The sequence below is a fragment of the Phaethon aethereus genome (assembly GCF_964289735.1).
Source record: "Phaethon aethereus genome assembly, chromosome: 11".
Taxonomy (NCBI): Eukaryota; Metazoa; Chordata; class Aves; order Phaethontiformes; family Phaethontidae; genus Phaethon; species Phaethon aethereus.
The window spans coordinates 650,166-676,912 of NC_138587.1; the positions used below are offsets into that span (position 1 = coordinate 650,166).

A 26,747-nucleotide genomic window follows, 5' to 3' on the forward strand; every position below is an offset into this window, starting at 1 on the left:
CTCCAGTTCAGGGTCAGTGTTTTTCAGAGGAAGGGACCTACGGGTAAGCGCAGCCTTGCGGGCCGGAGGTGGGACAAGAGGCGTGTTGGCTTGGGGTGTTTCTCAGGTGGGCAACAGGGTAAGCGTTAACTTGGCTATTCAGGCTTTTTTCGATACTGGGTGTCACATCCTGCTGTGCCCTCCTCTGAAGGCGGCATGGCCAGAGTCACAGCCCCCAGGTTTGCTGCCGTGCCCCTGAGGGTGACGCTGCACGGGTGAGCAGTAGCTGCCGGAGCTGTAGGACCCGGAGGGAGCTCGGGGCTCGTGGTGGGGCTGCTCGAGTCCAGGGCACGAACCCCAGTTCAAGTCTCAGGCCTCAGCAAAGCTGCAGGCTTGCATTCGGATCTGCAGCCACCACAGCTGCGCCGGCCGCTGTGCCCGCGGCGCAGAGAGTGGGAGGCAGCGGATACTGGGCAACAAGGGTCTGGCCAGGTGGGACCAGCTGCTGGAACAAGGCTGCCCATTTTTCGGGCCCAAACCATTGGAGGGTCGTTGGTCTGACAAGATTTCTGTAGCTTATGTGTTGTAAGTGGCACTGGAATACAAATCTTTCGATTCTAACCCAGAAGCGAAATTGCCTGAAAGTCTGGATTTTGCAAACACATACCTCTATTATTTGAAGGAAATTTGGAACTTGTCTTCCCATTTCTGTCTCATCTCTGTTTAAAGTATTATGCTGCTTCATACTGTTCCCTTCTGGAGCAAAAACCCTTCGGCTATTAGATGTTCATCCCACCCTCTGCTGACCACTGCCAACATTCAATGTGTTGTGAGCTGCTAGTGGCCAAAAGCCATCTCTGATGGATCGCCTAATTGAAAGGGGCCATTGAAAACCTGGCATGTTCTAGGAAACGGCTGGTGGAGAGTGATCTTTTTAGGAAGAGTTGGGGAAAGTTTACAGTATAATGATAGCTCTCGACGAAGAAAGGGAGTTGTGAAAGATGAGGGCTTCTTAATGTAATATAAATAGCAGTTTCCAAAGTTGTTCGACTTGTGAGTCTTTGTTGTAAGTCTCGTAGATCCAGATGTTAACTGCAAGTGGTGCAAAGGCACCAGGACTGGTGTGCTGTTGCGTGTGGTTCCTCGGGGAGCTGTGGACCCAAGTCTGGGAACCGCCTCGTGCAGGGAGTGGACTCAGGTCAGGCTTTCGGCAATCAGTGTGGCAGGTCATTAAATGAGAAGGAAATTGTGGCTAAATCTCTGCTTTAGAGGACTGACATCCGCATCTGGAGAGCAACTGATACGGATGATTTCTTCCCCGCACTTCTTCGTTTGGTTTGAATTGTGCGTGTCCCTGGGGTGAGCCAAACGGCGGAAGGCTGGGATGGGTGTTCCTGTGTATCCCTCCTGGGATTCCCCCTGCCAGGAGAGCGCTCCGGCCGGCATGCCGGCCGCCTTGGCACGCTGGGGCTCCCTACCTGCAGAAAGGCTACTTGGCCACTGTCAAATAAGCTGCTGAAGAAAGGTTTAAATCTTTGGGAAGGAGCTGAGATTGCAATGTCCCTGGGATTTCCTAACTGAAGTGTCATTTTTTGCTGAGATTTGGTATCACGGCAAACTGCAAAGCTCAGTGGATCTTTGCAAACAGCTTTGGAAACATCAATTTCTACAAATCTTGAAGACAAAATATAAAATGGTAGAGAGAAGGAAAGGCTTCCATATTTTAACCAAATAAGAGCAGTGGTCAGTTGCTGAATCCAGTAGGACCACTGATTTTTAACAAGTTTTTAAATTATTCTGCTGATAGTAATTTCCTGACTGGGGAGACAGGGTGGGGAGGGAGGACCCTACCGAAGCTGTAGAGATGCAATCCTGGCAAGTCAACACGCACAGCGCTTTCAGAGAGATGCCTGGAGAACGTCTCTTGCTTTGTAGAGGTGCCGTCTGCGAGAGGAGGCTGTGTGTGCGAGTCTGAGGGCTGGCTGCGGGTCGGGGGAGCCTGCGCTCGCACCTTCATCCTTCACACTTTCCATAACCATCCATTTAACCCGTTTACTTGGATTTTCTCAGTCCCCAAAATGAGGGCAGAGGTCTCTACCTCGTGTGTTAGAGTGGAGGAAGGGTACGCCTGTGAGGTTGGGAAGCAGCGCGTCTGCCTTAGACCACGTCTTTATGCCTTGGTTGCTTCTGCATTTGGAGTGCTCAGTTAACGAGCAAAAAGGCTTTCTTAAACCTTTCCACGCCACGCTACCGCAGCAGGCTGGGTGCCGGGACCAAGCGGCGTTGTTTTGTTTCCGGGCTCTGGTGCCCAGGCTGCTGAGCAGGCGATGCGCACAGTGGTACCCGTGGAGGACGCCTCGGCGGCACGGCGGCGTGGGGCTGCGCGGCTGCTCAGAGGCAGGTTTTGCTGAGGACGTATGAAAGAAGAGTAGAGTTCTGCTCATTATCTCAGAGCTTAATTGATTCAGCAGAACTAATGAGGAAAATACAGGAAAACATTTACTATAAACTATTGCTAAATGAAGCAGATTTGAACTGACACATGCAAAAGACCGGTTGTGTTAGGTAAGAAGTTGTTACTTTAATGGATGCTTTTTTTCAGCCTAGAATCGCGCAGATATGCCATCAGAGTGCTTTGAGCTTGTAAAGTGCTAAGTGTTAGTAGTAGCAATAATAAAAAAATAACCCCTAAGATCGAGGAGCCAAACGCACAGTTCACCCAGGACTCCTCCCTGTGGGAAGGAGTTTGAATAGTTTGAGATTGGTTACTGAAGCCAAAGCTCAACATAAATGAGAAACACAGCTTGAGTGGTGGAAAGAGCAGCTAAGAAAATACAGCCTGAATAAATCAGGCGTCTTATTCCAAACAGTTTCAAGGGGGATGCATTAGTTTGGCTTTCAGAGCAGCGCGAGCGTCCTTGGGACGAGGCGTGCTCGGCTGATCCGCTCCGCTCCTTGTCCCTGGAGAGTGGGACAGAGGAGCCGCGTTTCCAATGGGGGTGAATTTAAAGGACGTTCAAACTCTTGCTGCTTAAATGCATGCTATTTTGACTATGACAGCCCCTTTGGAGCCTGTTGTTCGTTAATCCCTTTGCCTGCCCATTCCTGGGGGATTTGACTGTATAATCTGAAGTATTGTATTTAATGCAGGATGAAGGCTAACATAATAAGCTTGACCAGTCTTCCTGGCAGCATGAAGGATGTGCAATTTCGGTTAAAAGACTGCTACTTTCTTCTATGCCTCTGCTTTGAGCAGTTCCCCGTGCAGCCGCACGTGCTGCTTCAGCGCGCTGCAGGGCGAAGCGCCAGCGTGCGCCGGACCCCGGCTGGTGTGGAGCAAGGAAGGGGGACCCGGGCCGGGGGAAGGTGTTCGGGGGAGGTCTGTGCAGAGCAGGTCCTGCCAGGCTCCTGTCAACATTGCCCTCGGCTTTCTGTACCAGTAGTTCAGCCTCGGGGTCAGCACGGCAGGGCTGGGGCTTACAGAGCGACGGCCGGCCGTGAGCCTGGCCCGTTCTGCGGGACGAGGTGCGGAGGAGACGGAGGGGGTAATCACGCTGCCTCGCGGCAGGCGCCCGGTCCCCTCCGGGGACTCCTCAGAGCTCTTACATCCTCCCTAACACCCCGAGGAAGGCTCCCGTTAGAGACAGCCCTCGCCCGTTCCTTCCGCACCTGAAGTGACGCAGCAGAAGACGGATGGCCACAGGAAGCCTGTTTGTTGGAGCTGATGTTGGGCTTTGGCCTCATCGTCACAGACCAGCCGGCTTTGCCTACAGCCCCACTATTCCCCGTCCCCGTCCCGGTCTGTCGGCTGCGTATTCCCCCCGAGACGGGTTCTCGCGGGCAGCCGCCGAGCAGGCGTCGTGAGGTCTGCCCGGGGCTGCCGCTGCTGGAACGGCAGCCAGAGCCTGGAGTTTCACCCTCCGAGATGAGACACGGCGCCGAGAGCATCTTCGGCGTTTCAGCCCCCCTCACTGCGGCTGGTTTGAGGTCTGTGGCTGCAGCGGAGGTGAACGTGGCCGCTGCCGCTTGGATGCAGCGGTTTGGCCTGACCCAGGCGTTACCTTGAACTGGCTGGAGGTCTGCATCTCTGCGTGCTCACTGAAAACAGTTTCTCGTTTGCTTTTGGGGGGCTGGTGGGCTCAGCCTGTTGGGTCAGCTCTGGCCCCGAGTCCGGCTTCAGGCACGTGGTCTGCCGAGCCCGTCGCCTCGTAACGGGCGAGCAGCTCGGCTGTTGCTGAAAACCCAGAAATCAGTGAAGGGCAGGACGGGTGGCACGGGCACCCGCGGCTGCCAGGCGTCCTGTGCCTCCCATTGTGCAGGTTCCCGAGTAATTCTTGTGCAGCACAGAATGGGTCTAAGGAGACAAAGAGTCCCAGGAGAACCACTTGTCTGCAGAGCGCTTGCTGTGCCCTGCCTTCCCCAGCGGCCATCGCTTCTCTGCTTGCTGGGCTTCCCTCCCAGTTTGCTCAGCTCACTTCATGAGGGACACAAGCCTGAATTCCTTGGTTGTTTCAATCAGGTGAATGTCCCGAGTGAAGATGCTGAGAGTGAATGTCAGGAGCTGGCAGGAAAGAAGAGGGTTGGAGTCGAGAGTACGGAGAGGGAAGAACGAGTTTTATAAGACAGGTGGAAAACAACTTTCCTCTAAAATAAAAATGAAGCTTTATGCTTCAAATGAAATGCTTAAAAAAAAAAAAAATGAAGAGCCTGAAAAACTGCCAGGCATCAGGAGCTCTCTCTGCAGAGGCCGAAGGAACACTTTTCGGCACGGGGGTGACATTTGTTTGCGGTGGAGGGAGGAGCGGGTGCACTGACACGGTTGCTTTTCTCTCCGCCCGGCCGATGCGGCTCCGCTGCTGGTGCCGCTGGCTGTGCGGCGGCGGAGGCGCGTTTGGCCGTGGAGCAGTGCTTCGTGGGGCTTTGACAGACGGAATGGGATGGTAGTTTTTCATTAGCAATCACTCCTCTTCAGCAAGACGCTTAACTTTCCCGATTTGGCGCCAGAGGCGATAGTCATCCCAGCTGCCGCCTGTGCGGTGCCGAGGTGCACGGGGCTGCACGTGGACTGCTGTGGTCTCCCCAGGGCATGAACCAGTGTGGAGGTCCACAGGAGAGGTCCCCAGGGCTGCTGCCGAGCGTCTCTCATGCACGCTCCAGGGGAGCATCTGGGCAGGTCCCGTGGGTGCCAGCGGCCCCGCCGGCACCGGCTGGGCAGTGCTGATTTACCCCCCGGGACTCTGCCCCCCGCTGTCTCTCGATGCCGTCGGGCTGGAAAAGCCGCTGGCGTGGTGGAGCCGTGGCCCCTGGCTCCCATGGGCGGGATGTGGTCCGGGATGTGGTCTGGGTTGCCGCTGAGCGCAGACAGACGGGTGTTTGGAGAGCCCGTTACCCCATGGGCCAGGGCTCACTCTGTGCAAAAGTGCAAAACACAGCACAACTGTCGCTTCCTCACTCAAGAAACTTGTGGTTTAAGTAAACGGTGAAAACAGGGTGCAAATCTCATTTTAAGCCTTTTTTTTTTTTTTTTTTAAAGGATGTCTGCTGTGGGGTTGATGATTGCTTAGTGTGGATGATTCTCCAGAAAAATTCAGCAAGATTCATTTTATCAGAGGTTCTCAGCCTGAGTGCCTCCACTGGTCAAGAGTGCACGTTGATTTGCCTCCCATTGCCTAAAAAATATGGTGGGAAGTTAGAGGAGCTCCGTGATAATGCCTGCCCTTGCAGCAGCACTACAATTAGAGACCGCTTACGTCTCAAGTGTCTTAACAGTAGAGTCCTCTTCTGAGGATGACATTTTCCTCCAGGCATCCCAAAAAGTCTGTTTTTGACAGCTCCGGTTGCGACGCTCCAGCAGATAAACGCGTGATTGTGTGTACAAACTGCTGGCAGCACAGGGGGGCTCCGGGATGAATGGGCTCTGCCTGGGAGGGTTGTCGTGGCCAGTCTGGGCCCTGCCCGACACAGAGGAGGGCTTGTACTTTCTGTTTTCGTAATGCAGCTGGGACAGTTTGCCACCATCTCTCACTCTGCCCATTTTCCTGCGGTGTCTATGCTCTATTTCCACGTTGGTTTTTAGCCTCTCCCTACTGTTCAACTTTGTGTCCACGTCCTGCTATTCTCTTTGGACGGTATCCGAATTATTTTGAATATTCTCTCTGCAATCAGAGATTTCCCTGAGTCATACCTAAATGTTAATAAAAGCATAATGGCTTATGTTAAGGAAGGCGAGAGATAAAACTAGAGCCCTTTTATCACAGAGTTTAATGGCCTGAAAATGTCAGTTGTGTGGGAGCAACTGCCAAATTTTCAGCCTATGAAGACGATGGCTAAGTCCCACAAATCAACAAGTTTGGAGCGGATTATCGGATGCTGGCTGTGTCATTTTCCCAGGACTCCAGGCATGCTGGAAGCCAACACTTTAATCCGTCCTGATACGACGCATGAAAGGGGCCGGACTCCCTTTCCACTTACTGCTGCTCTGCGAAGCTTTCAGACCCGCTGCAGCAGAGTCAGAGAAGCCTTGCTGAAAGCAAAAGCTGCCGGGCTTTTTTCTGAACTGCAGCCTGCTTTTGATTCAGAAATAAACTCCATCTTTGCTTAAGAACTATTTTTAAGGTCACAAACACAGGATGCAGAAATCAGTGCGTTTCATGGTTTTCCTGAGTGCTGCCTCACCACTCCTCTTCCTCCTTCTGTTTCCAGCAGACTTCCTTCCCGAAGGGACATCCTGCACGCCTGCCTCTGGGGCGCAGCAGCCAGGGCTGGGGAGCGGTAATGGAAATTCTGGGAAATCGCTTTTTCTGTTCCTTTTAGGCCTGGGATAAAGGACTGAACTCGCACCATGAAAACAGCTGAACTCTTGAGCTCTGATGTGGCTGGAAATCTTTTATCTCTGCCCCACTTTGTTTTTGCAATCACACTTAGGGGTTAATCTGACTAACCCTTCTCTTAGATGTGGCTCCTTGGTTTGAATTAATTTGCATCACTTGTGAAATTTTGCAGAAATACCGAGTACACCCTCCTTGCAAGTGCGCGGGGCGACAGCAACGCTGCTTAGCCGGTGCCGGCTGTGGGTTGTCTCCAGCGTGCGCCCAGGGTGGCTCTTCGTCAGCATCGGAGAGGCAGAGTCAAATGTTTTGTGTGCAGAAGGATTCAGATCTAGACTCACCCGGTATTTCCGTGAGTTACTGAGTATCCACACCATGTAGCAGAAAAATAGAGGCAATAATGTAAATGCCCACGGGGTCGCTTTAAAATGCAGATGATAGACAGAGATTGGTTTTGGAAGAAAACTTAACGTTTATGCTTTCCCCACTTCAGGGTAGGGCAGTTTGATTTAAGATGGAGCGAGATTTAACTCATTCTGCATGGAGAAAGCCTTTTAGCACAACCTTTAAGTGTGATTCCCCAAGCTGCGGTGATTGCCTGGTGCCTGCAGAAGGATGTGACTTGGCTGCATCCTGTTTACCATAACGTGGCGGAGTTAGGATATCCCCTCGGCGCTGTGGCGTACAGACAGCAGCAGCACGGTGCGTCGCCCCGCCCCGGGACCCCAGAGGGGGAAACACCATGTGTCTCCTCCTGCCCGTCCATCGGAAGAGCTGATGCCGTTTAAAGAAAGGTGCTTCAGAGGAAGGATGTATGAGGCCAAAATAAAGCTTGGCTTGTGTTAGAATAGTTACATCCTGTTTACCGTGGAAAACACTTTGTGCTGATATTAGCTCTGAAGCGTGTGATTTATAAGCAGGCAGGCGCAGCAGATAAGGAACTTGCTGTGATTTCGGCCACCTGTGGGATGAAAGGGCTGTGATCCTCGGGCTGGGAGGTGGCGAAGCTGCCGGCAGACGAACGCCGGTACCGGCTCCCTGGGCAGCTGCTGCGGGGATGAGGTGCTGAGCATCCCTCGGGCTCCCAGGTGGCCTGAGGTGCCTCTGTGCCTCAGTTTCCCAGCAGAAAAGAGCCTTGTGAGCTTCAGCTGGTTAATATTGGTAAAGACTAATGAAGAGGGGCTAGAGATAATCATCCCAAGACAAATAAAGAAACCCAAGTGCATTTCTAAAGGTCTAGCTGTGGATGGAAAGGACCATTAAATCAGAAAGGTGAATGGCTTGCGTATCCTTTGTACGGTATAAAAAAGTTGTGTTGCCCAGTTAAGAATTTGGGCTGCGATTTTATTTTTTAATAGAAAGAAATTTAGCAAAGTCACTTGCATTCACAACACCTGATGCTTTTGTCTCGGTCCCATGTGAACCAAGCCGCAGCTCCAAGCATGTTGCCTCCTGTTTGGCACCCGCTTTAGCAGAGGAAGTTTTTCAAATCAGCCTTTGTTACTTCACGTCTGACGCAACCGGCAGCAGCAGCGGACGTGGGGTCTGGTGTCTGCTGGGGTGCACGCGACCGGGATCAGGGTGGTTTCGCGGAGAGGACCCAGTCTGCTGCCTGTGGCAGCACGCTTGCCCTGGTCCAGCAGCAGGGGAGCGAGCCCTGGACGCGGCCGCAGCGGCGCGCTCCCTCCGGGCAGGGCGGCGAGCCGTTCGCGCTGCGTGTGCCGTTGCGCAGAGCATGCTGTGGGTCTGTGGCAGGACGAGGTGCTCGGGACACCAGTGCCATTTGCTGACCAGCTGCTACACAGGACGGAGAGCTGGCTGGCACCTACGATTCACAGCCAGCCCAGCGGGGTTTGCTCCCGTCTTCTCCTATGCAAAGAGGAGGGGGGGCAGCGCCACGGCCTGCAGTCCCCGTCCTGACCCCCTCTGCAGCCCGGCCACGGCCGCTGCAGAGAGGTCCCCAGCCCTGCGGTGGTCTGGCGGGGGCTTCTTCCCTCCCACCGGCGAGGGGACGCCGTGCCTTGCTCCCGGAGACACAGCCCAGCTGCTTCGCATCGGTTTTGGATCTTAGCAAGTTTCTTCCCTGTTTTTGTTGAGGGATGTGTTGCTGTAGTGTGGCACCAGCCAAGACGTGAGGTCGTGGCCGGGAGTGGGGACAGGCACAGGACGGGAGGTGCACCCCAAACAGGGGTCGGAGCGGGGGGGGTGGTCCTGCCCGGGTCTCACGTGCTTGCTGCAAAGCCTGAAGCTTTGCCTAATCTCCTAAACGGACTGAAGAGGGGCGAGAGCTGAAGATTTAGTTTGGTTCCATTAGTGAAATAATAATGATAATAAGGGAATTAAAATCCAGGGCCTGGTGCACTTAGCGCAGGGAGGAGGGAATATGCTAAACAGGCTGGTTGTCAACTTCTCCTGCCTGGTGGAAGCATGTGGTCCAGTTTCTTAACAGATACAGCCTTAAATCCCTGCATTTGTTCTGCTTAAATTAGCGCTCCTGACGGTTATTCTGGAAGGGGTATCCACGTTATGGCTGAGTTCAGTAAGGCGTAAAATGTGCTTCGTTTTAGGGGTGTGCATTGCAGTCCGCCAGCAGTGCCTTGTCTCGGGCTTTGTATGAGCACTTCCCGCAATCGGGGCCGTAAGTCGTCGTGCTTTCAGGCAGCCTGCACGTACCCGCAGTGGCCGGCATGTCAGCCCGCAGCCGCATGCCCGCGCCCCGCGAGGGTGACAGTGCAATTGCGGCTTCTCTTAAGACGAGCCTGAAATGACACTGTAGATGATGTGGTAATGGCCCTTGAAACATGCCCATCCTCTGAACGGCTTCAGCTGCACCCACAGCACTTCGTAAAAGCTGCTGCAGGAGTGACAGCAGGTAAATTGTTGGCAGCAAGGCTGTTGTGATACTCAGATGTTGTTCAATCCATCCACATTGTCTGAGCAGAAACTGTAAGGAGAGTCTCAGAGGATTCAGGGTGAGAGTGGTCATAAATCTTGGGTGCATCTCGACAGGGTAGAAGGAATATGAAGCATCAGTCCCATTTTCAAATGCTGCCGTCACGCAGTGACTGTGCTAATTAATTTAGCACTGGATCGTAAAGCCTGTTGTCTTGCTTTGGGCCAAATGAGCCAAATGCCTGCTCACGGACAAGGCGCGTTGATGAGGAGTCCTTAACAGTTGTCCTCTGCCTTTGCCCCTTGGCACCTGATAGCGAATCGACATGGGAACCTTGATACCGGCCTCGTGCCCCTGGTCGCCAGCCCTCGTGCGGGGCGGCTCGTCCGCCCAGGCCAGCCCCGGCAGTGCTGCTCACCGCTGCGGCTCCTGCCGGAGCCAGCGCCTGCTTGAGCTCCAGTGCCTGCCGTCCCGCTGTCTTGAATTGAATTTTTCTGTAGCAAAGGCAGTTCGTGCTCCCCCAGAGTTTCAAGAAACAGCTTGAAAGCAGAAGCCAGAGGCAAATAATGATCATTTTGTGGTCTTGGGCACAGGGCACAGCTGTACGTGTTCCCCGGGGCACAGCGAGTGGCTGCAGGCTGAGGCTGGACGGGGTTGGTGGCTTCAGAGTTTCTGGGCAGAGTTTTGCAGCCACTGCTCTTCCCTCCGTGTCCTGCAGCATGGTGCCTCCTCCTGCTTGGCAGCTCCCCCATCCCATCCCATCCCAGTGGAAATGTTGCTGTTGATTGCAGTAGCAACAAGATCAGGGTGAGGATTTGCAGTCCTGAGAGTCACCAGCAAGCTTTTTTTTTTCCCCTCCCTTGGCTCTGTTCTCAGTCACTTCCTCACTTTCTTGCAGGGAAATAATATTTTGACTTCTTTTATGGGAAAAACTTTCAGCTTCACCTTTTGTTTGAGAGGGAAGTAGCTGGCGATGGCTGCTGGGCTTGCAGCCTCCCCAGCTAGGCATGGCTCCGCGTGCTCCCGAGCGCCGATCCCTAGTCCCGACCCGCGGGAAGGGGACCCATCACAGCGCTGGGGCAGCGCGTGGGACCAGCCCTCTGCGGGCAGAGCAACCGCCTCTGTGAGGGCAGGCAGCCGCTGGGGAGGGCTCGTCTTTGGTGGGCTGAGAAACCTCCCCTGTGGTGCAGCCCCTGCCAGTGAGGGGCTTCCAGCACCGCGCTGGAGAAGCTTTGGTGGGAAAGGGGGGCAGGGAGCCCCCTTGCCCCCTTTTACCGTTGCACCAGACCTGCGTGTTGAGGTGAGAGTGCTGCTACAGTAAATGGGCCTTTGGCTGGAGGACACCCTCCTCGGGTGCCCGGCACATGGATGGCTCCGGCAGCAATCCCGGTGCTGCCCGGCTCCTGCCCACAGCAAGCGCCAGGGCAGAGCTCCTCCGACCGCTCTTCTCCACCAAAGCCTGGTCTGGCTTTGGTTCTGAGCGTAGATCTGGGGAGCACAAAGGAGGCTCTATGACAGCTCTTTGCTCCCACGTTAGCCAGTTACACTTTCCTATTGCATGACTCGTCAGTCAGGAACTTTCCCTGGGCGCAGCAGGGCCGTCAGCAGTTTGTCGCTCTGAGCCCAAGGCGGTGACGGCGGGGGGGACCGCTGGTGTTTGCTGCAGCCCGCTGACGTGCGTGTCTCTCCGCAGCTGCAGCCGGAGCAGCTGGACTGTGGAGCAGCGCACCTTCAGCACCCGCTGGCCATCGTCAACCCCATCGCAGCGACCCCCATCTTCACCTACAGCGGCCTGACCGCGGTGGCGGTCACCAGCGTCAATAACTACACCGTTGTGTTCCTGGGCACTGCCAGCGGAGGACTCCTGAAGGCAAGTGGAGCCCGGCAGCCCCAACACGGGGCAGGCAGGGCTGGGGGGACAGGGAGGGCGGCGAGGCTTCCCCTTCCAGCACCTCTGCTTTGCACGGAGGACAGCGTCTGTTGTCAGGTTTCTCTGAGCACCTGCCTTCATTTGGCAATGAAGAAGTAATTGGATGCTGCTGTAGTCTGTACAGTGATATATGCTGCCTGTTGACTGGTGGCCGTTAATTACTGTTCAAGGCTGCCACGTGAGCAGGATGTTCTTGATGAACCCTATGCTGGAAATGTTGTTGTGCAGCATTTAATTATTAACAGCTCTTCTAATAAATTCTTCCTCCAAGCTGATGGCTTTTGAAGGTTCCATGTAGACAGGGGAATCACCAAGAGACGCTTCATCACAGCTGAGTCCAAAGCAGGTGTGAATCCGTGCATCTGATGGAGTGTCTGTTTTAAATAATGTGCCAAAGGCAATGTAGGGCAATGCAATACCCTGGCTCCAGAGCCAAGATGCAAGGCCAAGGTTTCAGTAACTTTAGTGTGTGAAGTTTGCCAAAGAAAGTTCTGATTCCAGCCAGCCGCAACAATTTGGTGTACTCTCAGCATCGACAGTCCATAGAGGAGAGGGGGAAAAAAGCCCTGGAGCAGAGACATGGCTGATACCCGCTTTGTCTCAGCCTGGGATGAGTGGTGCATAATCTGGAATTTTGGATCAAAATGCTTGGAAAGAAGGAAACTGATCCAGTCTCTTCCCTTGCATCCAAGTGCTCCTGGCAGAAATGTGGGAATGATCACAAAGAAACTCACTGCTTTGATTTTTGCCCGCAGGGGCAGGTAATTCACGGGAGCGGGAGGAAGCTGGCACCCCGGCCAGGTGCACCAGGCTGGAGAGGCACATGCCACACGCAGCGTGTTCACACGGTGTTAACAGCTCTGCTTCCATTATCATCCCAGAGAAAGCAGCCTTATCTGCTGAGCCTCCATTAGGGAGAGGCTCCTGGCTACCCTTTGCTGGGATAATTTGCTCAGATAGCTCTAATCTAATTCTACAACACAGCTGCATAACCAGAAGCCCTTTTACCTTCGGGGCTCCTTGTTATTTGGCACGGGATCCAAGATACTTTGCGTGAGTTATCATTCAGATTTGCTGCCTGAGAAAAGACAGCAAAGGGGCAGAAATAGCGCTCAACCAGCTCCTGCCAGCAGCAATTATGGCTGCCAGGGGTATGTATGGGGAATTAATCAGATAGGCTGCAGACAGGCGTTTCGTGAGGGCCATTATCAGTGCCACGTCCAGCAGTCATGAAAGGAAACACAGTGCTTGGGAAGCGGTGGCCAGGGCGAGGTGTGCCAGGGCGCAGTGCCCTCGAAGGAGGTGTGGGAAGGGTCTGTTCTGACGAGTCCCCACACGTCCAGCTCTGGAAGTCTGTAGAGAAGGTGCCGCGGTGGGGTTACCCAGAACTTCTCCGGCTCTGCTTTCACCAGTCCCAGCGCAGCACGTGTCCTCCGGCGTGCCCCGGCCCTGCTCCGGCCAGAGGACTGGGGGTCTCTGCACTGCCGTGGTGGCTCTCGCCCAGGGGCCCGCAGCTCACGGGGACCCAGGGGAGGTGCCTGCGCAGTGAAAGCGTGGGAGAACGAGCCCGGGAGGCAGAGGGACCTGGGGACAGGCACCGAGGACCAGCCAAGTGTAGAGCAAATCTCAGCAAGAAGGGAGAGAGGGTGGTCACAAAGCTGAAGTGGAGGGCGTCGGGACTCGGTTCATGGGCATCTTGGGTGATCCCAGGCAAATTATTTCGCTTCTGGATAGCCAGCTTTTAAAATGGGGATAATGATAGTTCCCTTCTTTTTCTGCATAGTAGCTTGCAGTGCTTGCATACGGTTCTCAGCAGAGGGAAGCCCTCTGCTTTGAGTTTGTGCTATCTTACTAGGACATGTCAGTGCTGCTCTAATGTAGGAATTAATTAATCCTATGTTAATTAATTAATCCAGACTTTAGAGAGCAGAGGCATGCTTAGTCCTTACAATGATTGCTTTCCCTTGCTAATAAGGAGGTAGGAATTTTTCTCGCTCCCTTTCTGTTTTAAGCTGAAAAGTGACTGTCACGCGAAATTGTGTAGCCCTATTGTTATTTCCTCTCAGCAATGCCACATTTAATTTGCTGAGTTTTCAAGTCAAATGCCAAGATATTCTGAGATCTGAAAGGCAAGCTGATGCTTTGCAGCCTCTTCCATCACTGCCAGCTCTTCAGCTGGTGATTCATGAGGCAAGGTAGGATTCGGCTCTCTTGCGGAAGCTGCCGAGGTCTTCTGGAATTAGCAGGGATAAAAGCTTCTCCTGGACAGGAATGACAACACTTACTTTTCAAATATGCAGGGAGCAGGAGATGCCCTGTTGTACAGCCCTGTTGCTGATTTTCACTGTTTTTCATTAAGCTTTGGAAATGTAATGTTCTTTGTAACAGAAATGCACATATGTATGTAATGAGAGCTGAAGGCTGGTGCCACTTACATGGGGGTAAAGCGAGAGTAACACTGCTGTGGCTGCTGGAAACAGCCATGCAGTCGAGCCGCGCAGGGGTAGAACCTCAGACTCGAAGATTTCCAGGCAGCCTCTCAAACAGAGGGCTTTAAACGGGGCCGAAGGGCTGCGAGGGTTCTTCATCACTGAGCAGGGCTCCTGGCCATGGCCTGGGCTTTCTGGACCACTTAGTGGCTTCTCTGTGGCACAGAGCTGGCTTTTCAGTAAAGCTCTGTGTGCGCAGGTGCGAAGTGTGTAGAGATCTACAGTACTTGAAGATGTGGAACACCACTTGATACCACTTCAATTCTTGTTTATAACCGAGGAAAAATAATCTTCTCGCCATAGCGTTTGAAAAATGGTCTCAGTGAGTGGCTTCTTCTCACTACAGATTAATCTGGACAGTACCATGAAGGTTATTAGCAGGAGATCCATTTCGGTGGCTTACGGAGAGCCTGTCCACCCCATCATGCAGTTCGACCCTTCTGATTCCACCTACCTCTATCTGATGACCTCCTATCAGGTGAGACCTTTAGTCTTCATCAAGACGGTCCTTTGACCGTCATGCATTTGACTTAGCGTTCAGCGCTATGCTGGGGGCCAGAAGAGACAATAAAATTTGCGGTAATATTAATGGGCAGAGCCAAGAAGTTCAGAGCTTTGGTTGGGGGTCAAAGGGCTTTCTGGGGGGGTACCTGCACCTGTCTGTCCTCCTGCGTGCGCTGGGGGTCACGCCGAGCAGACCGGCTTCTCAGGCTTTCGCATCTTTGTGGTGGCAAGGTAAAAAGAAGAGTGCAAGATGCCAAAACTGATCCCACTTACAGGAGTGTGGAAATAAGCAGAGCTTGTTCCTGTATAGAAACCTGAAAATTATGGTACACAGTCTTTAAGGAGGCTTTTAGGAGATCCTGCACACAAAAAATCTGCCTGTCAGAAATGATCCCTGGGGGAGGTTTCTGCTCAGCCTGGCCGGCAGGAGTGCTGGGTGGGCGGAGGGCTCTCTGCAGAGACCGGGAACGCCACAGCAGGTAGAAACAGACGGTCTCATCTCCCTCAAGTGAGCAGAGGAGGAAGATGAGATCCGAGTGCTCCAAGCACTGGTGGCTTGTCCTGAATTACATTTTAATCTGTCAAAACAGATGCACAACCACAAACGTTTTATGCTGCATTTATATTTTCCAAGCCCTAATTCCCTGCAGATTGGTCATTATCATTTCACAGAACGCTCCCGGGATGCCTCTTTAGCCGATGTTTCAGACTGTCTCAGCTCCGCTCCCAGGCTGGGCTGTGCACCTTACTCAGGCTTGATCAAACACCCTGTGCAGCACTTGTGATGCTCTCCTCTGTTTCTTTTCCAGTAAACCAGATGAGTTAATTTTTCTTTGGTGGAGTTAGCATCCTGGGAAGCTCCCCAGGAGCTCGATGGGGTTGGGGGCAGTGCTGAGCACTGCAGGGCTGGGGAGCAGCGAAGTGCTGCAGGTAAAGCGGGAGTCAGACCAAGGAGCCCACCATCCGAGGTGCACTTGCCTGGTGGGAGCTCAGGGCTCTCAGCACCTCACCTCACCGTGTCAGTCCCTGCTGTACCAAACGACTTGGTTTTCCTTCCCAAATACTTAGAAATCGCGGGAGGAAAAAGCAGAAACCAATGCATGCTTTCCCTCCAACTCCTCCTGCCGAGCAAATCCCCAGAGGTACTTTGATTTCTTTACAAATTAAGGCTTCCAGAGTGTTTTTGTTTTCTGGTAATTTTGTAAATAGCCAGACAGCATTCAGCTCTGTCTAGAAAGGCGCTTTCTGCAGGTCTGAGTGAGAGCTTTTCACAGGGAGGGCCAAGCTGTGGAAACATCTCCATCTGATCAGAGATCTTTCAGCATCAGAAAGGTGTGGTGTTGCTCTCCATCGCCTGACCGTCACGCATCTATTGCCAAGGTGCCAGCTGCAAAGGAGCAGCTCAGCTCAGCACTGCCGTGCACTCCGCGCGGTGACGGCGCCAGCAGCAGCAAGCCCCATCCTTTGGGTGTCCTTACCTGCCCTGGGCTACGCGGCCCCCGGGCTGGGATGGGCTCTGCTGGGGGCACTGGCAGGGCAGCAGGCAGCTGCCTGTGCCAGTCCCCATGCGGGCTGGTCGTACACAGAACACGCGCCTCTGACTGGTGTGGGGTGGAGGACACCAGTGCCAGGGTCTGCTCATCATCGTCTCTTCTGTAAGGCTTGGTCTAGGCTAATGGGTAAAGTAGCCCAAGACACTGGTGTCCTCATTGCTAGCTACGCGTGGCCATACTGGCACATCCCGGTCAGGGTGAGTGTTTCTGTGATGTTGCAAAACATTTGGAAGCAGTTGTGCTGTTGTTGTGCAGATGACGCGGGTGAAGGTGGCTGCCTGCAACCAGTACTCGACGTGCACGGAGTGCCTGGCTGCCGCTGACGCTTACTGTGGGTGGTGCACGATGGAGACCAGGTAGGACTGGTTGTGTCCTAGTGCGCTTTGGCATGTCCTTTGGCCCTCAAACCCCAGCAAGAGGCCTTTTATATATAAAAGAGGCCTTTTATATTTCCACAGTCACACTACCATTAGTCTTTGTCCATTCCTTATGAAATATGTGCTTTTAAAAACAATTGCATCTGGTCTCAAATGGTTGGGATGCTCTCTAGAGCCAGGATTTAACTGTAGCTGCATTGTTATGCTGCAGTCAGCTGCCAGTGCAAGGAATATCTTGCAGGCATCCCACCATGGGACTGAGAGCCAACACCCTCTTAAAGACTGTCTTTTGCCCTTGAAAGTATTATTTATATGTAGGAGACAATCAACACTCAAAAAGGGATTTACAAGATCAGGCTCCGCATTTACGAATTGAAGGAGTTGGACAAAATGTCACCTTCTCCTCTTCAGTTCTGGGTTCAGCCTGCCTGCTGTCGCTTACCTCCAATCCTGATGCTCCACTGACGCTGGTGGGAGTACGCGCTCTTATCGTGGCAACCAGACACTTTAAATATAGCGGCAGAGCTATAGGCTTAGCTACACGGATGGACAAAAAAGATGTAGGCACAGGATTTTCTCAGGATCTTCTCTCACAGAAGATTTTTATCACTTTAATCAACCACGAATTATTCCCCTGTTCATTGCAGGTGTTCTCTGCAGCATGAGTGCACGAACTTCACAGGGGCCAACTTCTGGGCGAGTGCAAGTGAAGGAGTGCAGCAGTGCCCTTCCATGACCATCTTGGAGCCTGAGATTAATATCGACAAAGAGAACCCGGTGCGTTTGATGTGAATACCAAATTAATCATGTGAAGCATCCCATAGAGTTGTTACCTGCTCTCAGGGCTGATAAATATCCGTACTGCTCTAGTGTAGCAGCACAGCTCCATGCGGCTCGGATATGGGTCGTGGGGATGCTGAGCTCTGTTGTATGCTACTGAGTCAGGCCAAGGCTCCAAAACGTGCCTGGAGGTGACCTCCTGCACCTCGACACCCTGGACGCCAGCAGGACGTCAGCTGCTGAGCCTGTAGGTGAACAGGGTTTCTAAAGCTGCTAAACTAAACACAGTGGAGAGATTTGGAAAATTTCAAAATACAGAAGACCAGCTGCAGACCGCTAAATCGAATAATTTTCTGGTTTTGCATTGTTGCTTTTTTTAACAATATTTTAATGATACTTTAAATTAGTTTTCAATAAAATGTTTTTCATTTAAAGACAGACCTTCTCCCAGTGACAAAAATCTCTCTGTGCCAAAGTTCTCCACCAGCCCTAACATGGGGAAATCGCGCGTAAGCCGGCAGCAGCTGGGGCAGAGCCTGACCAGAGCTGGAGAGAGGGACCCACGGGACCCAAGCACTGGTCCGGCTCCACTTCTGCCGGGCAGGAGCGGTGGGCCGGGGTCCCCAGGGAGTCGCCCCGCTGGCAGCGGGGGGGAAGCCAGCCGAGCACGTGGGCCGCGTGTTTTCCTGCGTCGCCCTCCTCACAAGCATTGCCTTTCTGCGAGACTTCCCGTGCCTTCCCCTCGGAGCCCGGCGGCAGAAAGTCACCCCTGAGGTCAGCCGGCTGGGCCCACGTGCCGGTGGAGGACGCTGGCGTGCGGCCGGCCCCCCGCAGGCCTCCCAGCAGGCTCCCGCCAGCTCGACACCTCCCGTCACCGTCCCTGCTACGGGCTGGTGGAAGCCAGGAGGTTTGGGCACTCAGACGCGGGGCTTAATTTTATTCTGCTCTTCCTCCTCCTCCTCTGCTGTCCCTCCCTGGAGCTTCTGGGGACCTCTGGGGCCGAGGAGCCCGGCCCGGGAGGCTGCGGGAGCGGGCCAAGCCGGGGCTCGTGCGGGCAGCGTGGGTCGAGGGCAGCGGCGGAGGCCCTGGCCTTTGCGCCCGGCTTCCTGCGAGCGGCCTCCCGAGGAGGGGACGCGCCGGGCTGCGTTCTCACGCCAGCACTAACACACCAGCTGCCGCTGCTGGAGCTCTCGGTGGCGGGGCTCTTCCTGCCGAAGCGAGCTTTGGTATGCGTGTGGGTTTTTAGAGTTGAAGTGCGTAAAATGGAAGGAAACGGCTATCTGTGGACTTGTTTTGGAGTCGCTAGCCTCTGAAAACCTAGTCAAACATTGATGGATTGCAATTACGATTTTCTGTCATAATAACTGATTTTTTTTTTTTTGTCCAAATATAGGCCCTGATAATACAAATAAATGGGACTATCCCGAACCTGAATGGAACAAATATTTCATGTGACTATGGAAATAATATCCACACAGTAGCCAGAGTTGCTGGAGATTACGTAAACCAATTTATTTATTGCAGTTTACTTCCACGTGAAAAATATCCAGTGTTTCCAGATGACCAAGGTATGTAGAGGAAAACAAGCTCGGTTCGTTCTAACCGCTTTTGTGGATGCAATTTTTCATCATCTTTTTTTCTTTTTCCAATTCTATGTGCAGATAATGCATACAGGGGAAAAAAGACCCAAGCTGCTTCTGTTTTATAGGGCATACGACTTTAAAGCGTGGGAGTTCCACCATCTTAACATGAATTGACAGTATTTCAAATCTATCAATTTTTGTTTTAAACATCAGAATTTAAAAGCCAGTTCATGTACTTATTTTATTAAGATTTATCTGGTTAGAGCTTCTGTTTTAGATTTAATAAGCACTAAGCCAAAAATGTTTTAGCCCTGGGGAAATAATGTTGCTACTTATATTGATATTTTCAATTGCTTTTGTTTAATTTCCCTCCTGAACATGCGCTACCTTTCAGGAGAAGTTCTGGAAGAAGAGCGAGTGCGTACCTAAAGGCAGCCTAGAAACTCTTGTTCCCGTTTACACAATTAAAAGTCAGACTGAGGTCTTCCAGTATCCCCCTGTTTTCAGATGGTGCCAAATGCGATGCCCATCTTGAGGCTCCGCGGAGCTTCTGGAGGTGACGAGCACCCACAGATCTGGTTGAAGTCAATTGAGCCTTGACGGCCGAGCTGACCAGATCTGATACTGGCCACTTAGTGGTGGAGACAGCACCATTTTATAGCCCCTTCTAAGAAGGTCGATGCTTCATTCCAGACTCGAGTGCTTGTTAAATTTTCATCTTTCAAGCTGGAGTGAATGCTCTATTGAAGATGGCTGACTTCAGTAGGAGAAGAATTAGCCAGTCCTTTTGAAAATCCCACTTTTCATAGGCAAGTTTATAAAGCTGCATTGTTTTTCTCCCTAGCTATCCAAAGAATGGGAGATCATTAACTGTTCTGTATTGTTGGTTACGGCAATGTCCAAATGAATTTCTGGAATCCAATGCACTGATTTATTGTACATATTCTGAAAGAGGCATTGTCTCTTGTCCCTGGTGCTTATATGGCAAAATTGCAAAGAAAAAAAAAATTAGCAATTTTTGGGGGAAGGGGAGTTAGTATAGTGTGTTAAGTAGCCAAAAAAGGGATTTCCACTCTTCTCTGCGGGTTTGTTGTCATGGGGAAAGTGAGCGGGGGTTTTAAAACATGATAACTAACATGTTTTAATTACCACATTTTAAAAAAAATATCATTTAGCACCAACTGTAAGCGAAGACAATAATTAAGTCTGCTAATTAACACTTGCACAACACACTGGAATTTTCTGCTGAAAGTCGCAATGTTTTTTTCTGATGAGGGTGATGTAAAGCATTGATTTAAGAGGGAAGAGCTGAAAGTCAGAGGGCAAAAGATGAATGGTCCAAGTTCTGAAATGCAGCTCGGAGGAAGCCCTAGAGAAAACAAATCAGATTTAGCCCTTGTTTTCCCAAGGGTTTGTCTTGTCTTCTAAGCGTGAGCGCAAGCGAGAGGCTCTTGCAACCCAATATTCTTTGGCTTGATTCTCTCAGACCACGTGGTCGTCGAAACTGCTCTCCGGGTCAACAGCAAAAACATTATCCAGGCCAATTTCACCATCTACGATTGCAAAAGAACTGGAAACATTTACCCAAAGAGAGCGTAAGTGACCCTGGCGTGCCGGCAGCCGGGCCACCGCGGGCCCGCGGTGCAGGGTGTGGGTGGCGCCGTGCTGGCTGCGTGGCACCGGGGCGATGGAGGCGGATGGAGCAGTTTGAAGCCGGGAGGGTGCACACGTGCAGCCTGATGAGGGTCCCCCCGTGGGGAGCTAGCGAGGGAGCGCAGCCTCCTTGCCAGCTGGGCGGCTGGGGGCCTGGGCAGGATTTGGCAGGGGCGTAGCGGCTGCGCTGCCAGGGATTTACGAAGGAGGGTCCTCGCAACGCCTCGAGCCATCTGGACATCATGGGGTTTTTTAAAACGTGAATAATATTTTTATATAAAGCTTGTTCTGTTAACCCTTAGGCAGTGGAGCCTGCCTTCCCTGCAATCCCTGGGGGCTCTGTGGGGCAGTGGCAAGGGGTGCGGGGAGGGGTGCGTTCCCTCTGCTCTCTCTCCCCTGCCAGCCCTGGGTGGGAGCAGCCGCTTACCCCTCAGCAGGGTGGGCTGGAGGGGAGGGGTCTGGTGCCACCAACAGAAAGTCATCCACCTTTCAGGAGCCTAACGCCGGAGCTGGCCCGCGGGGATCTCCACGTCCTGCCCTCCCGCGGTCCCATGCCCTGCGCAAAGCACAGGGGAGAGTCTTCGTCTGGCGTGAGCCTGCCTAGCTCCCTGGGGAGATGGACCAGCAGGGAAAGAGCATTTTGGGCAGAAAAGAGTGTTTTTCACTAAGCAGGAGAGGAGCCGGAGCTCCTTCATGTCCCCGGCCAGCTTCCAGCTAGAGGAGGAGAGGACAGCCCAGCGCCTGGCATAGACATGTTTTTCTGGGCACCACTAAAGATTGAACACAACGTGTGAAGATTGATTGCATGGCTGAGGTTTGGCTCCCCTGGGCAGCCTGGAATCTGCTTTTCTCACTGTACCTGTGCCGTTTCAGGTGCACCAGCTGCCTCTCAACCAGGTGGAAGTGTCACTGGTGTCCCTCCACCTACACCTGCGTCTCCAACCACTCGCAGTGTGACGACGCGCTGCGGATGAAGGTAAGGCCCCTCGAACTTCGCTGTTTTGGGAGACCTTCCCATGTTGCGCTGCTGTAGCTGTTGTTTTTCTTCTTCTCCCGGGGATGGAGGCAGGTGGCCTGGGTTTGGCAGCGCTGTCCCGACGGGTGGGGGCAGCTCTGACGATGGTGCTGCTTGGCGTTGCTGACGTGGTGCCTGGCCTTGGGGAGTCTCTGCAGTCAGAAACGCGGTGATACACGTCTCACTTCCAAAGGCTGAGCAGATGGAGGGCTGGAAGGCCACTCTGAAGTGCCGCTCTGCGTGCGTCGTGTTCGCAGCGCTCCCCGGCAGCGTGGGTGAGTGTGGGGCCGAGGTGGGCTCGGAGCGTCTCGCCTCAAGGTCCCCAGGCTAAGCCTCACTTTAAATAGCGACCCTGGGGGGTCTTCAGGCACCAGTGCTCGGCGCCGTCTCAGCCGCTCCTCCCAGCAGGCTGTGAGTCTCCTCCATCCGCAGCTGGCACTTGCTGGCCACAACAGTGTGGCCACAGCTTGTCCTGGGCTGCAGGCACCCTCCTCTGCTGGTATCCAGGAGGGGGACATACATGGGGCGAGTAAGATGCAGCCATGCCGTGCCGTGCCATGCCGTGCCCAGAGGCGTGTGCGTGCGAGGAGGCTGGCAGCCTGGCGAAAGCCTTTGACTGTCCCGGCGGCCTCGGTGGGCTCCGTCCCCTGGCTCTTCATCACCTCTCACACCTGGAGCAATGCCACTACTTCTCCGCATCCTGGGATGCCTGGGTTTGACTAATACAATCAACGTAGCGATACTTTGCAATTTGTTCAGCTTTGACTAGGCTGTTGCAGTATGTTAATGATTTGCTGGAACACCACTGGTGGTGCTCATCTAAAGGAGAAAATCGCCCCTTTCCAAATTACAGCTTCTAATAACCCAGGGGCACAGTGTGTTCCTGCTTCTGAAATTTAAATTTAAGTTAATTTAAATAAAATCGGCTTTTTAGCAATCAATGTGCTGTAAATCCAAGCCAAGTTTTTACACTGTAAATTGAATATCCCTTTGGCACCGGTGCTCTGCTCTCATCTCAGCTCTTCCGGTGGTTCCTCACACCCGTCGCCAGAAGGAGTTTGGCCCCGTGTCGGACGTCCCACCCTCAGCCCCCAGGCTGACCCCGGGGCCAGCCCTGCAGTTTGCCGCCCTCCAGCAGGGAGGAGGTGGGCAGCTGCAAGCGCAGGGGACAGGGAGGGAGATGGGGCAACCGTGTGGCAGCTCCATGCAGCCACGTCTAGTGTAAAACCCTGGGAAGCGTTTCCCATCCCTGCCGGCTGGCAGCGGGGGGACGGCTCCCAGCAGCGCAGGGCAGCGCTGGGCTGTCCTCTGGTTTGCGAGCTGTGTCTGGATGGGTTGTGCTTCCTGGCGAATGTCTGGGTGGTGCAAGGAAGCACCCTCCACTTTCTGAACTTCCTAGGATTCAGAAAGTATCTGGTTCTTTTGCAGTCTGGATGGGGGCTGGACACTTGAAAACCATCACTGCTGGCTGCTTCTGGTGTGGGACCCACACACTGAGGCTGTGCGGTGGGATGTCTGCCACGTTCTGGGACATGGGGAGCTGTGCCGGGTGTCCGGTGGCGTGCCAGCTGCCGGGGCACGAGGCCTCATGGTGCAGAGGACCGTGAGCCACGGATGCTCATGCTGCGCCTGTTCCCGAGCACTGGGGCTGCTGCTCAGGGCAGGGGCTCTGGGGGCTGTCAGCCCCGCCAGCGGCACTGGGTGATGGCAGGGCTGCGGGGGCAGATGGGGACCACCACGGATTGGTCCTCCATCAATGTTTTTAGTCATGGCTGGTACACAGTGTGTTTCTCATTAAATCTAGAGGAAGAGCTTGGGCTCCGAGAGGACTTCTGAAGAAGGTCCCACGTTATTGGATTGACTTTTTCCTTGACAAAGCACTGCATAGCCTGCAACTCAGCTGGCAAACACAAAAATAGGATTCCTGAGATAATTTGTGTCCTTTGACTTAAGTCAAAGCTGCGGCTTGAAAGGCAGAGGCAGAGCAATTAGAGGAGCAGGGAACGGTGTGTTTTCCTGGCCCAGCCCAGGTGTCCCTGCCATACCGCTTCCAGGGATATGCCGGGACAGATTTGAGGACTGCATCATGTAGAGTCCGGCTGCCCCCTCGTTCCCTGCCCCACAAGGCAGAGCCCGGCCTTGTCCCCTCTCCTGCATGGGGCTCCTGTAGCGGGGACAAGCAGTAAAACTGACGGTGTGGGTGTAAAACCCTCCTGCAGTGCTTGTGCCGCTGGTGGGAGGGCATGGGGCTTCTCACAGGGAGCCTTTTGGGCCAGACCCAAATGATTCCTTGTAAAGCCAAACCTGAGGCTGTGGCTGTCGGTTGGTGATGCCTCCCACGGCATTGGAGTCGCCGTGGGACCTGCTATGCCGACCGTCAAGTCTGGTCGATCTCCGTGGCATGAGGCCAGAGGATGTCCCAGGACATGGGAGCACGCAGAGGGCAGGGTGAGGGTGAGGTGGCATTGCCTGCAGTGCTACAGACGGGGAGCAGTCTGTGCCAGGGGCTGCCGGGACCATGGCGGGGTGTCCCTGCCCCGTCTGAGCTCCTGCCCTTGCACGTGTGCCGGCACTCCGCGCTTGTGCAGCCACGCGCTGGAGGAACTGGCCCTGCCAAAACCAAATCCGGCAGAGACATTGTTCTGCTCCTGAGTGCCAGTGCCAGTGTGGAGGTGCTGAGACGGCTGGACGTCGGCAGCCCAGCGTCAGATCTGCCTCCCTGGCCGTGGGGACCGTGCGGGACAGCGTGGCATGGGGTGCTTGCTTATCATCACAGGGAACAGTGGCTCTTCTGCCTGGAGGGAGGAGATCAGAGTCATGGACATGGGTCTCAAGGAGCCTCGCCTACATGTCAGGGAGAGCTGCACCCACTCTTCCCACTCTGCTCCCATCACCTCGAGCAGACGACGAGAGCCAGGGTTTCCCCCTGGCAGGGATAACTGTGCCTGTCCTTCCTTAAGGATAACCATGCCTGTCCTCGCTTTCTTGCCTCTGATCTCCTACTCCAGAGCTGCAGTTCGGTTGGATGCTGCACCTGGTTTGGGCACATTCCTGTTTTATCTCTGTGCCTTTCTTAGGTCTTCCCGCTGATCTCAGTGAGCAGCCTGCGGGACAGGAGCTCTGTAGCCCTGGAAACACGGTGCCTCATCCTACAGCCAGAGCTTTCAGTAAACAACTGCTGGCGTGGCTGCACCTGAAAACTGGTCTGCTGGGAAACCAGCATCATACTGGCTTCATCCGCAGCATTTTAAATGTTCAGACCCTTTGCCGTGATCCAGACATGAATGATATAATCAGATGGAAAGCTCTATTTCTAGCTGCTGATGAACAGCAGGAGAAGGGGCTGCAAGACGACAAGTTAATCAGTCCTCTGAAGTGTATTTATCTAGCAAGCTATGCCAGCTGCTGTGACATGCAAGGACACACCAGGCCGTAGGAGCTTTTGCATGAATTTTCAGTTGTAGTCCTGCTGGTTGTGTTTTAACTCTTTTGATTCTCCTAGAAGAGAGTTGGGACTGAAATCTCTCTCCAGTGCTTTAGTTTGTTATTTTACTTCTCTTATCATGTGCACCTCTGTTATTTAATCTCCTTGTTGAGGCAGCACCAACTGTGCTTGGTTAAGATGAGTGTCCTGACAGAAATGAAGCATGTTTTCCACAGTCAAACAGGCACTTCCAGATAGTTCCCTGACCCCTAGCTGGGTCTGGGGAAGGCAAGAGAGAGAAACCTCATGCTCGCCACGTGTCCGGCACCAGGGATGTGTCCTGCTGGGTATCCCAGCGCTAGGAAGGCAGGCTCTATCTCATCAGAGCAGCTGCAGCACTGTCATCAGCAGAGTCACAATGGGGTAACTCTTAGTGCAAGTGAGAAGGAAGTCTTGCCTGCTGCAAATTATTCTGCATAATGCACAAAATATTTTGTTGTCTTTTACCCCAATGACTCCACTGTCAAAGGCATTAATCTGGATATACCCTGGGGCAACGAAGAATCTGGCTTCATTTTTGCTGTAGTTTTGCAGTGTGATTTACATCTCATGAGAGAACAGGATGGGCTTGTCATACAGACTTGAATTCTGAGTCAGCTCCAGTATCTGAGCCATCAATTTAAAGTGAGAACAAAAGTAGGGGGACGGATGACCTTTTAAAATCGTTTTTCAGCTTCATTTAGGGCTTTCATTTCAGCTGTCCTACTGCTGCAGTCCCTTGCTGAAGCCCTTACAGCTCATTATACCCTTTCCTCTGCGCACACACATGTGCACACACAAACCCCCGCGCACTTCTGGAATGACGCTGTGCAGGAGGGAGACTGCTAGAAAGAGAAATCTCTGCAGGGGCTCGCAGAAATGCACATTGCGATGCGTGAATGCCTCAAGTTGCGCCAGGGGAGGTTTAGATTGGATATTAGGAAAAATTTCTTCACTGAGAGAGTGGTCAGGCATTGGAACAGGCTGCCCAGGGAGGTGGTGGAGTCGCCATCACTGGAACTGTTCAAAAAACGTGTGGATGTGGCGCTTCAGGACATGGTTTAGGGGACATGGTGGCGCTGGATTAATGGTTGGACTTGATGATCTTGAAGGTCCTTTCCAACCTAGTGATTCTGTGATTCTGTGAGACATCGGCTTCCCGCTGGCAGGAGCGGGGGTCACACTGGCAGATTTGCCGTTGTGGGCTGCAGAGCCTCCTTTTAGTGTCACTCCGGACCCGTCTTCTAACATTTGAGTGCACGTAAAGAGAGAGCTGCCCAGAGTGGCAGCTGAGGAGTGCATACACATTTTCTTTTTACCTGGGAGGACATTTTTTCCAGCGCAGGAAGATGGAAGTGCTGGCTCAGCAGCCCCACCGCCCGGGGGCCGGAAGCTGCTGATGTCCCCGAGCTGGCGGAGGAGCCGGGCAGGAGCAAGGGGGGAATTCCTGCTGCGCTCCTCCCTTCACCGGCCCATGGCTTCTGGCCCACAACTGCGGACGAGCCCTCCTGGAAATGCAGCCACCCTGCCATGGTTATCTGACCGCTAGCAGAGGGATGGATCTTAAAGCAGTGCCAAAGCTGGTGACTCAGGGGAGGAAGGCTCCACGTGGCGTTATCGCTCTATGCATCGTACTGCCATTTTGCTATTTCACTTTCTGGGGTTACGGTGTGATCTGACCTTAAAGATGTAGTGAAATTA

General features: G+C 53.4%; 1 protein-coding gene across 1 annotated transcript in view; it reads left to right on the forward strand.

Moving 5' to 3' along the window:
- Positions 1 to 26,747, forward strand: part of PLXND1 (plexin D1) — a gene marked incomplete at both ends in the record, with an annotated part of 83,144 nt that overhangs the window by 9,160 nt on the left and 47,237 nt on the right. The window contains 7 exons of the mRNA XM_082004476.1: positions 11,393 to 11,569; positions 14,465 to 14,596; positions 16,431 to 16,531; positions 17,200 to 17,329; positions 18,726 to 18,900; positions 20,402 to 20,510; positions 21,442 to 21,544. Coding sequence (XP_081860602.1) covers positions 11,393 to 11,569; positions 14,465 to 14,596; positions 16,431 to 16,531; positions 17,200 to 17,329; positions 18,726 to 18,900; positions 20,402 to 20,510; positions 21,442 to 21,544 — 927 coding nt within the window. The remainder of the gene's footprint in view (positions 1 to 11,392; positions 11,570 to 14,464; positions 14,597 to 16,430; positions 16,532 to 17,199; positions 17,330 to 18,725; positions 18,901 to 20,401; positions 20,511 to 21,441; positions 21,545 to 26,747) is intronic.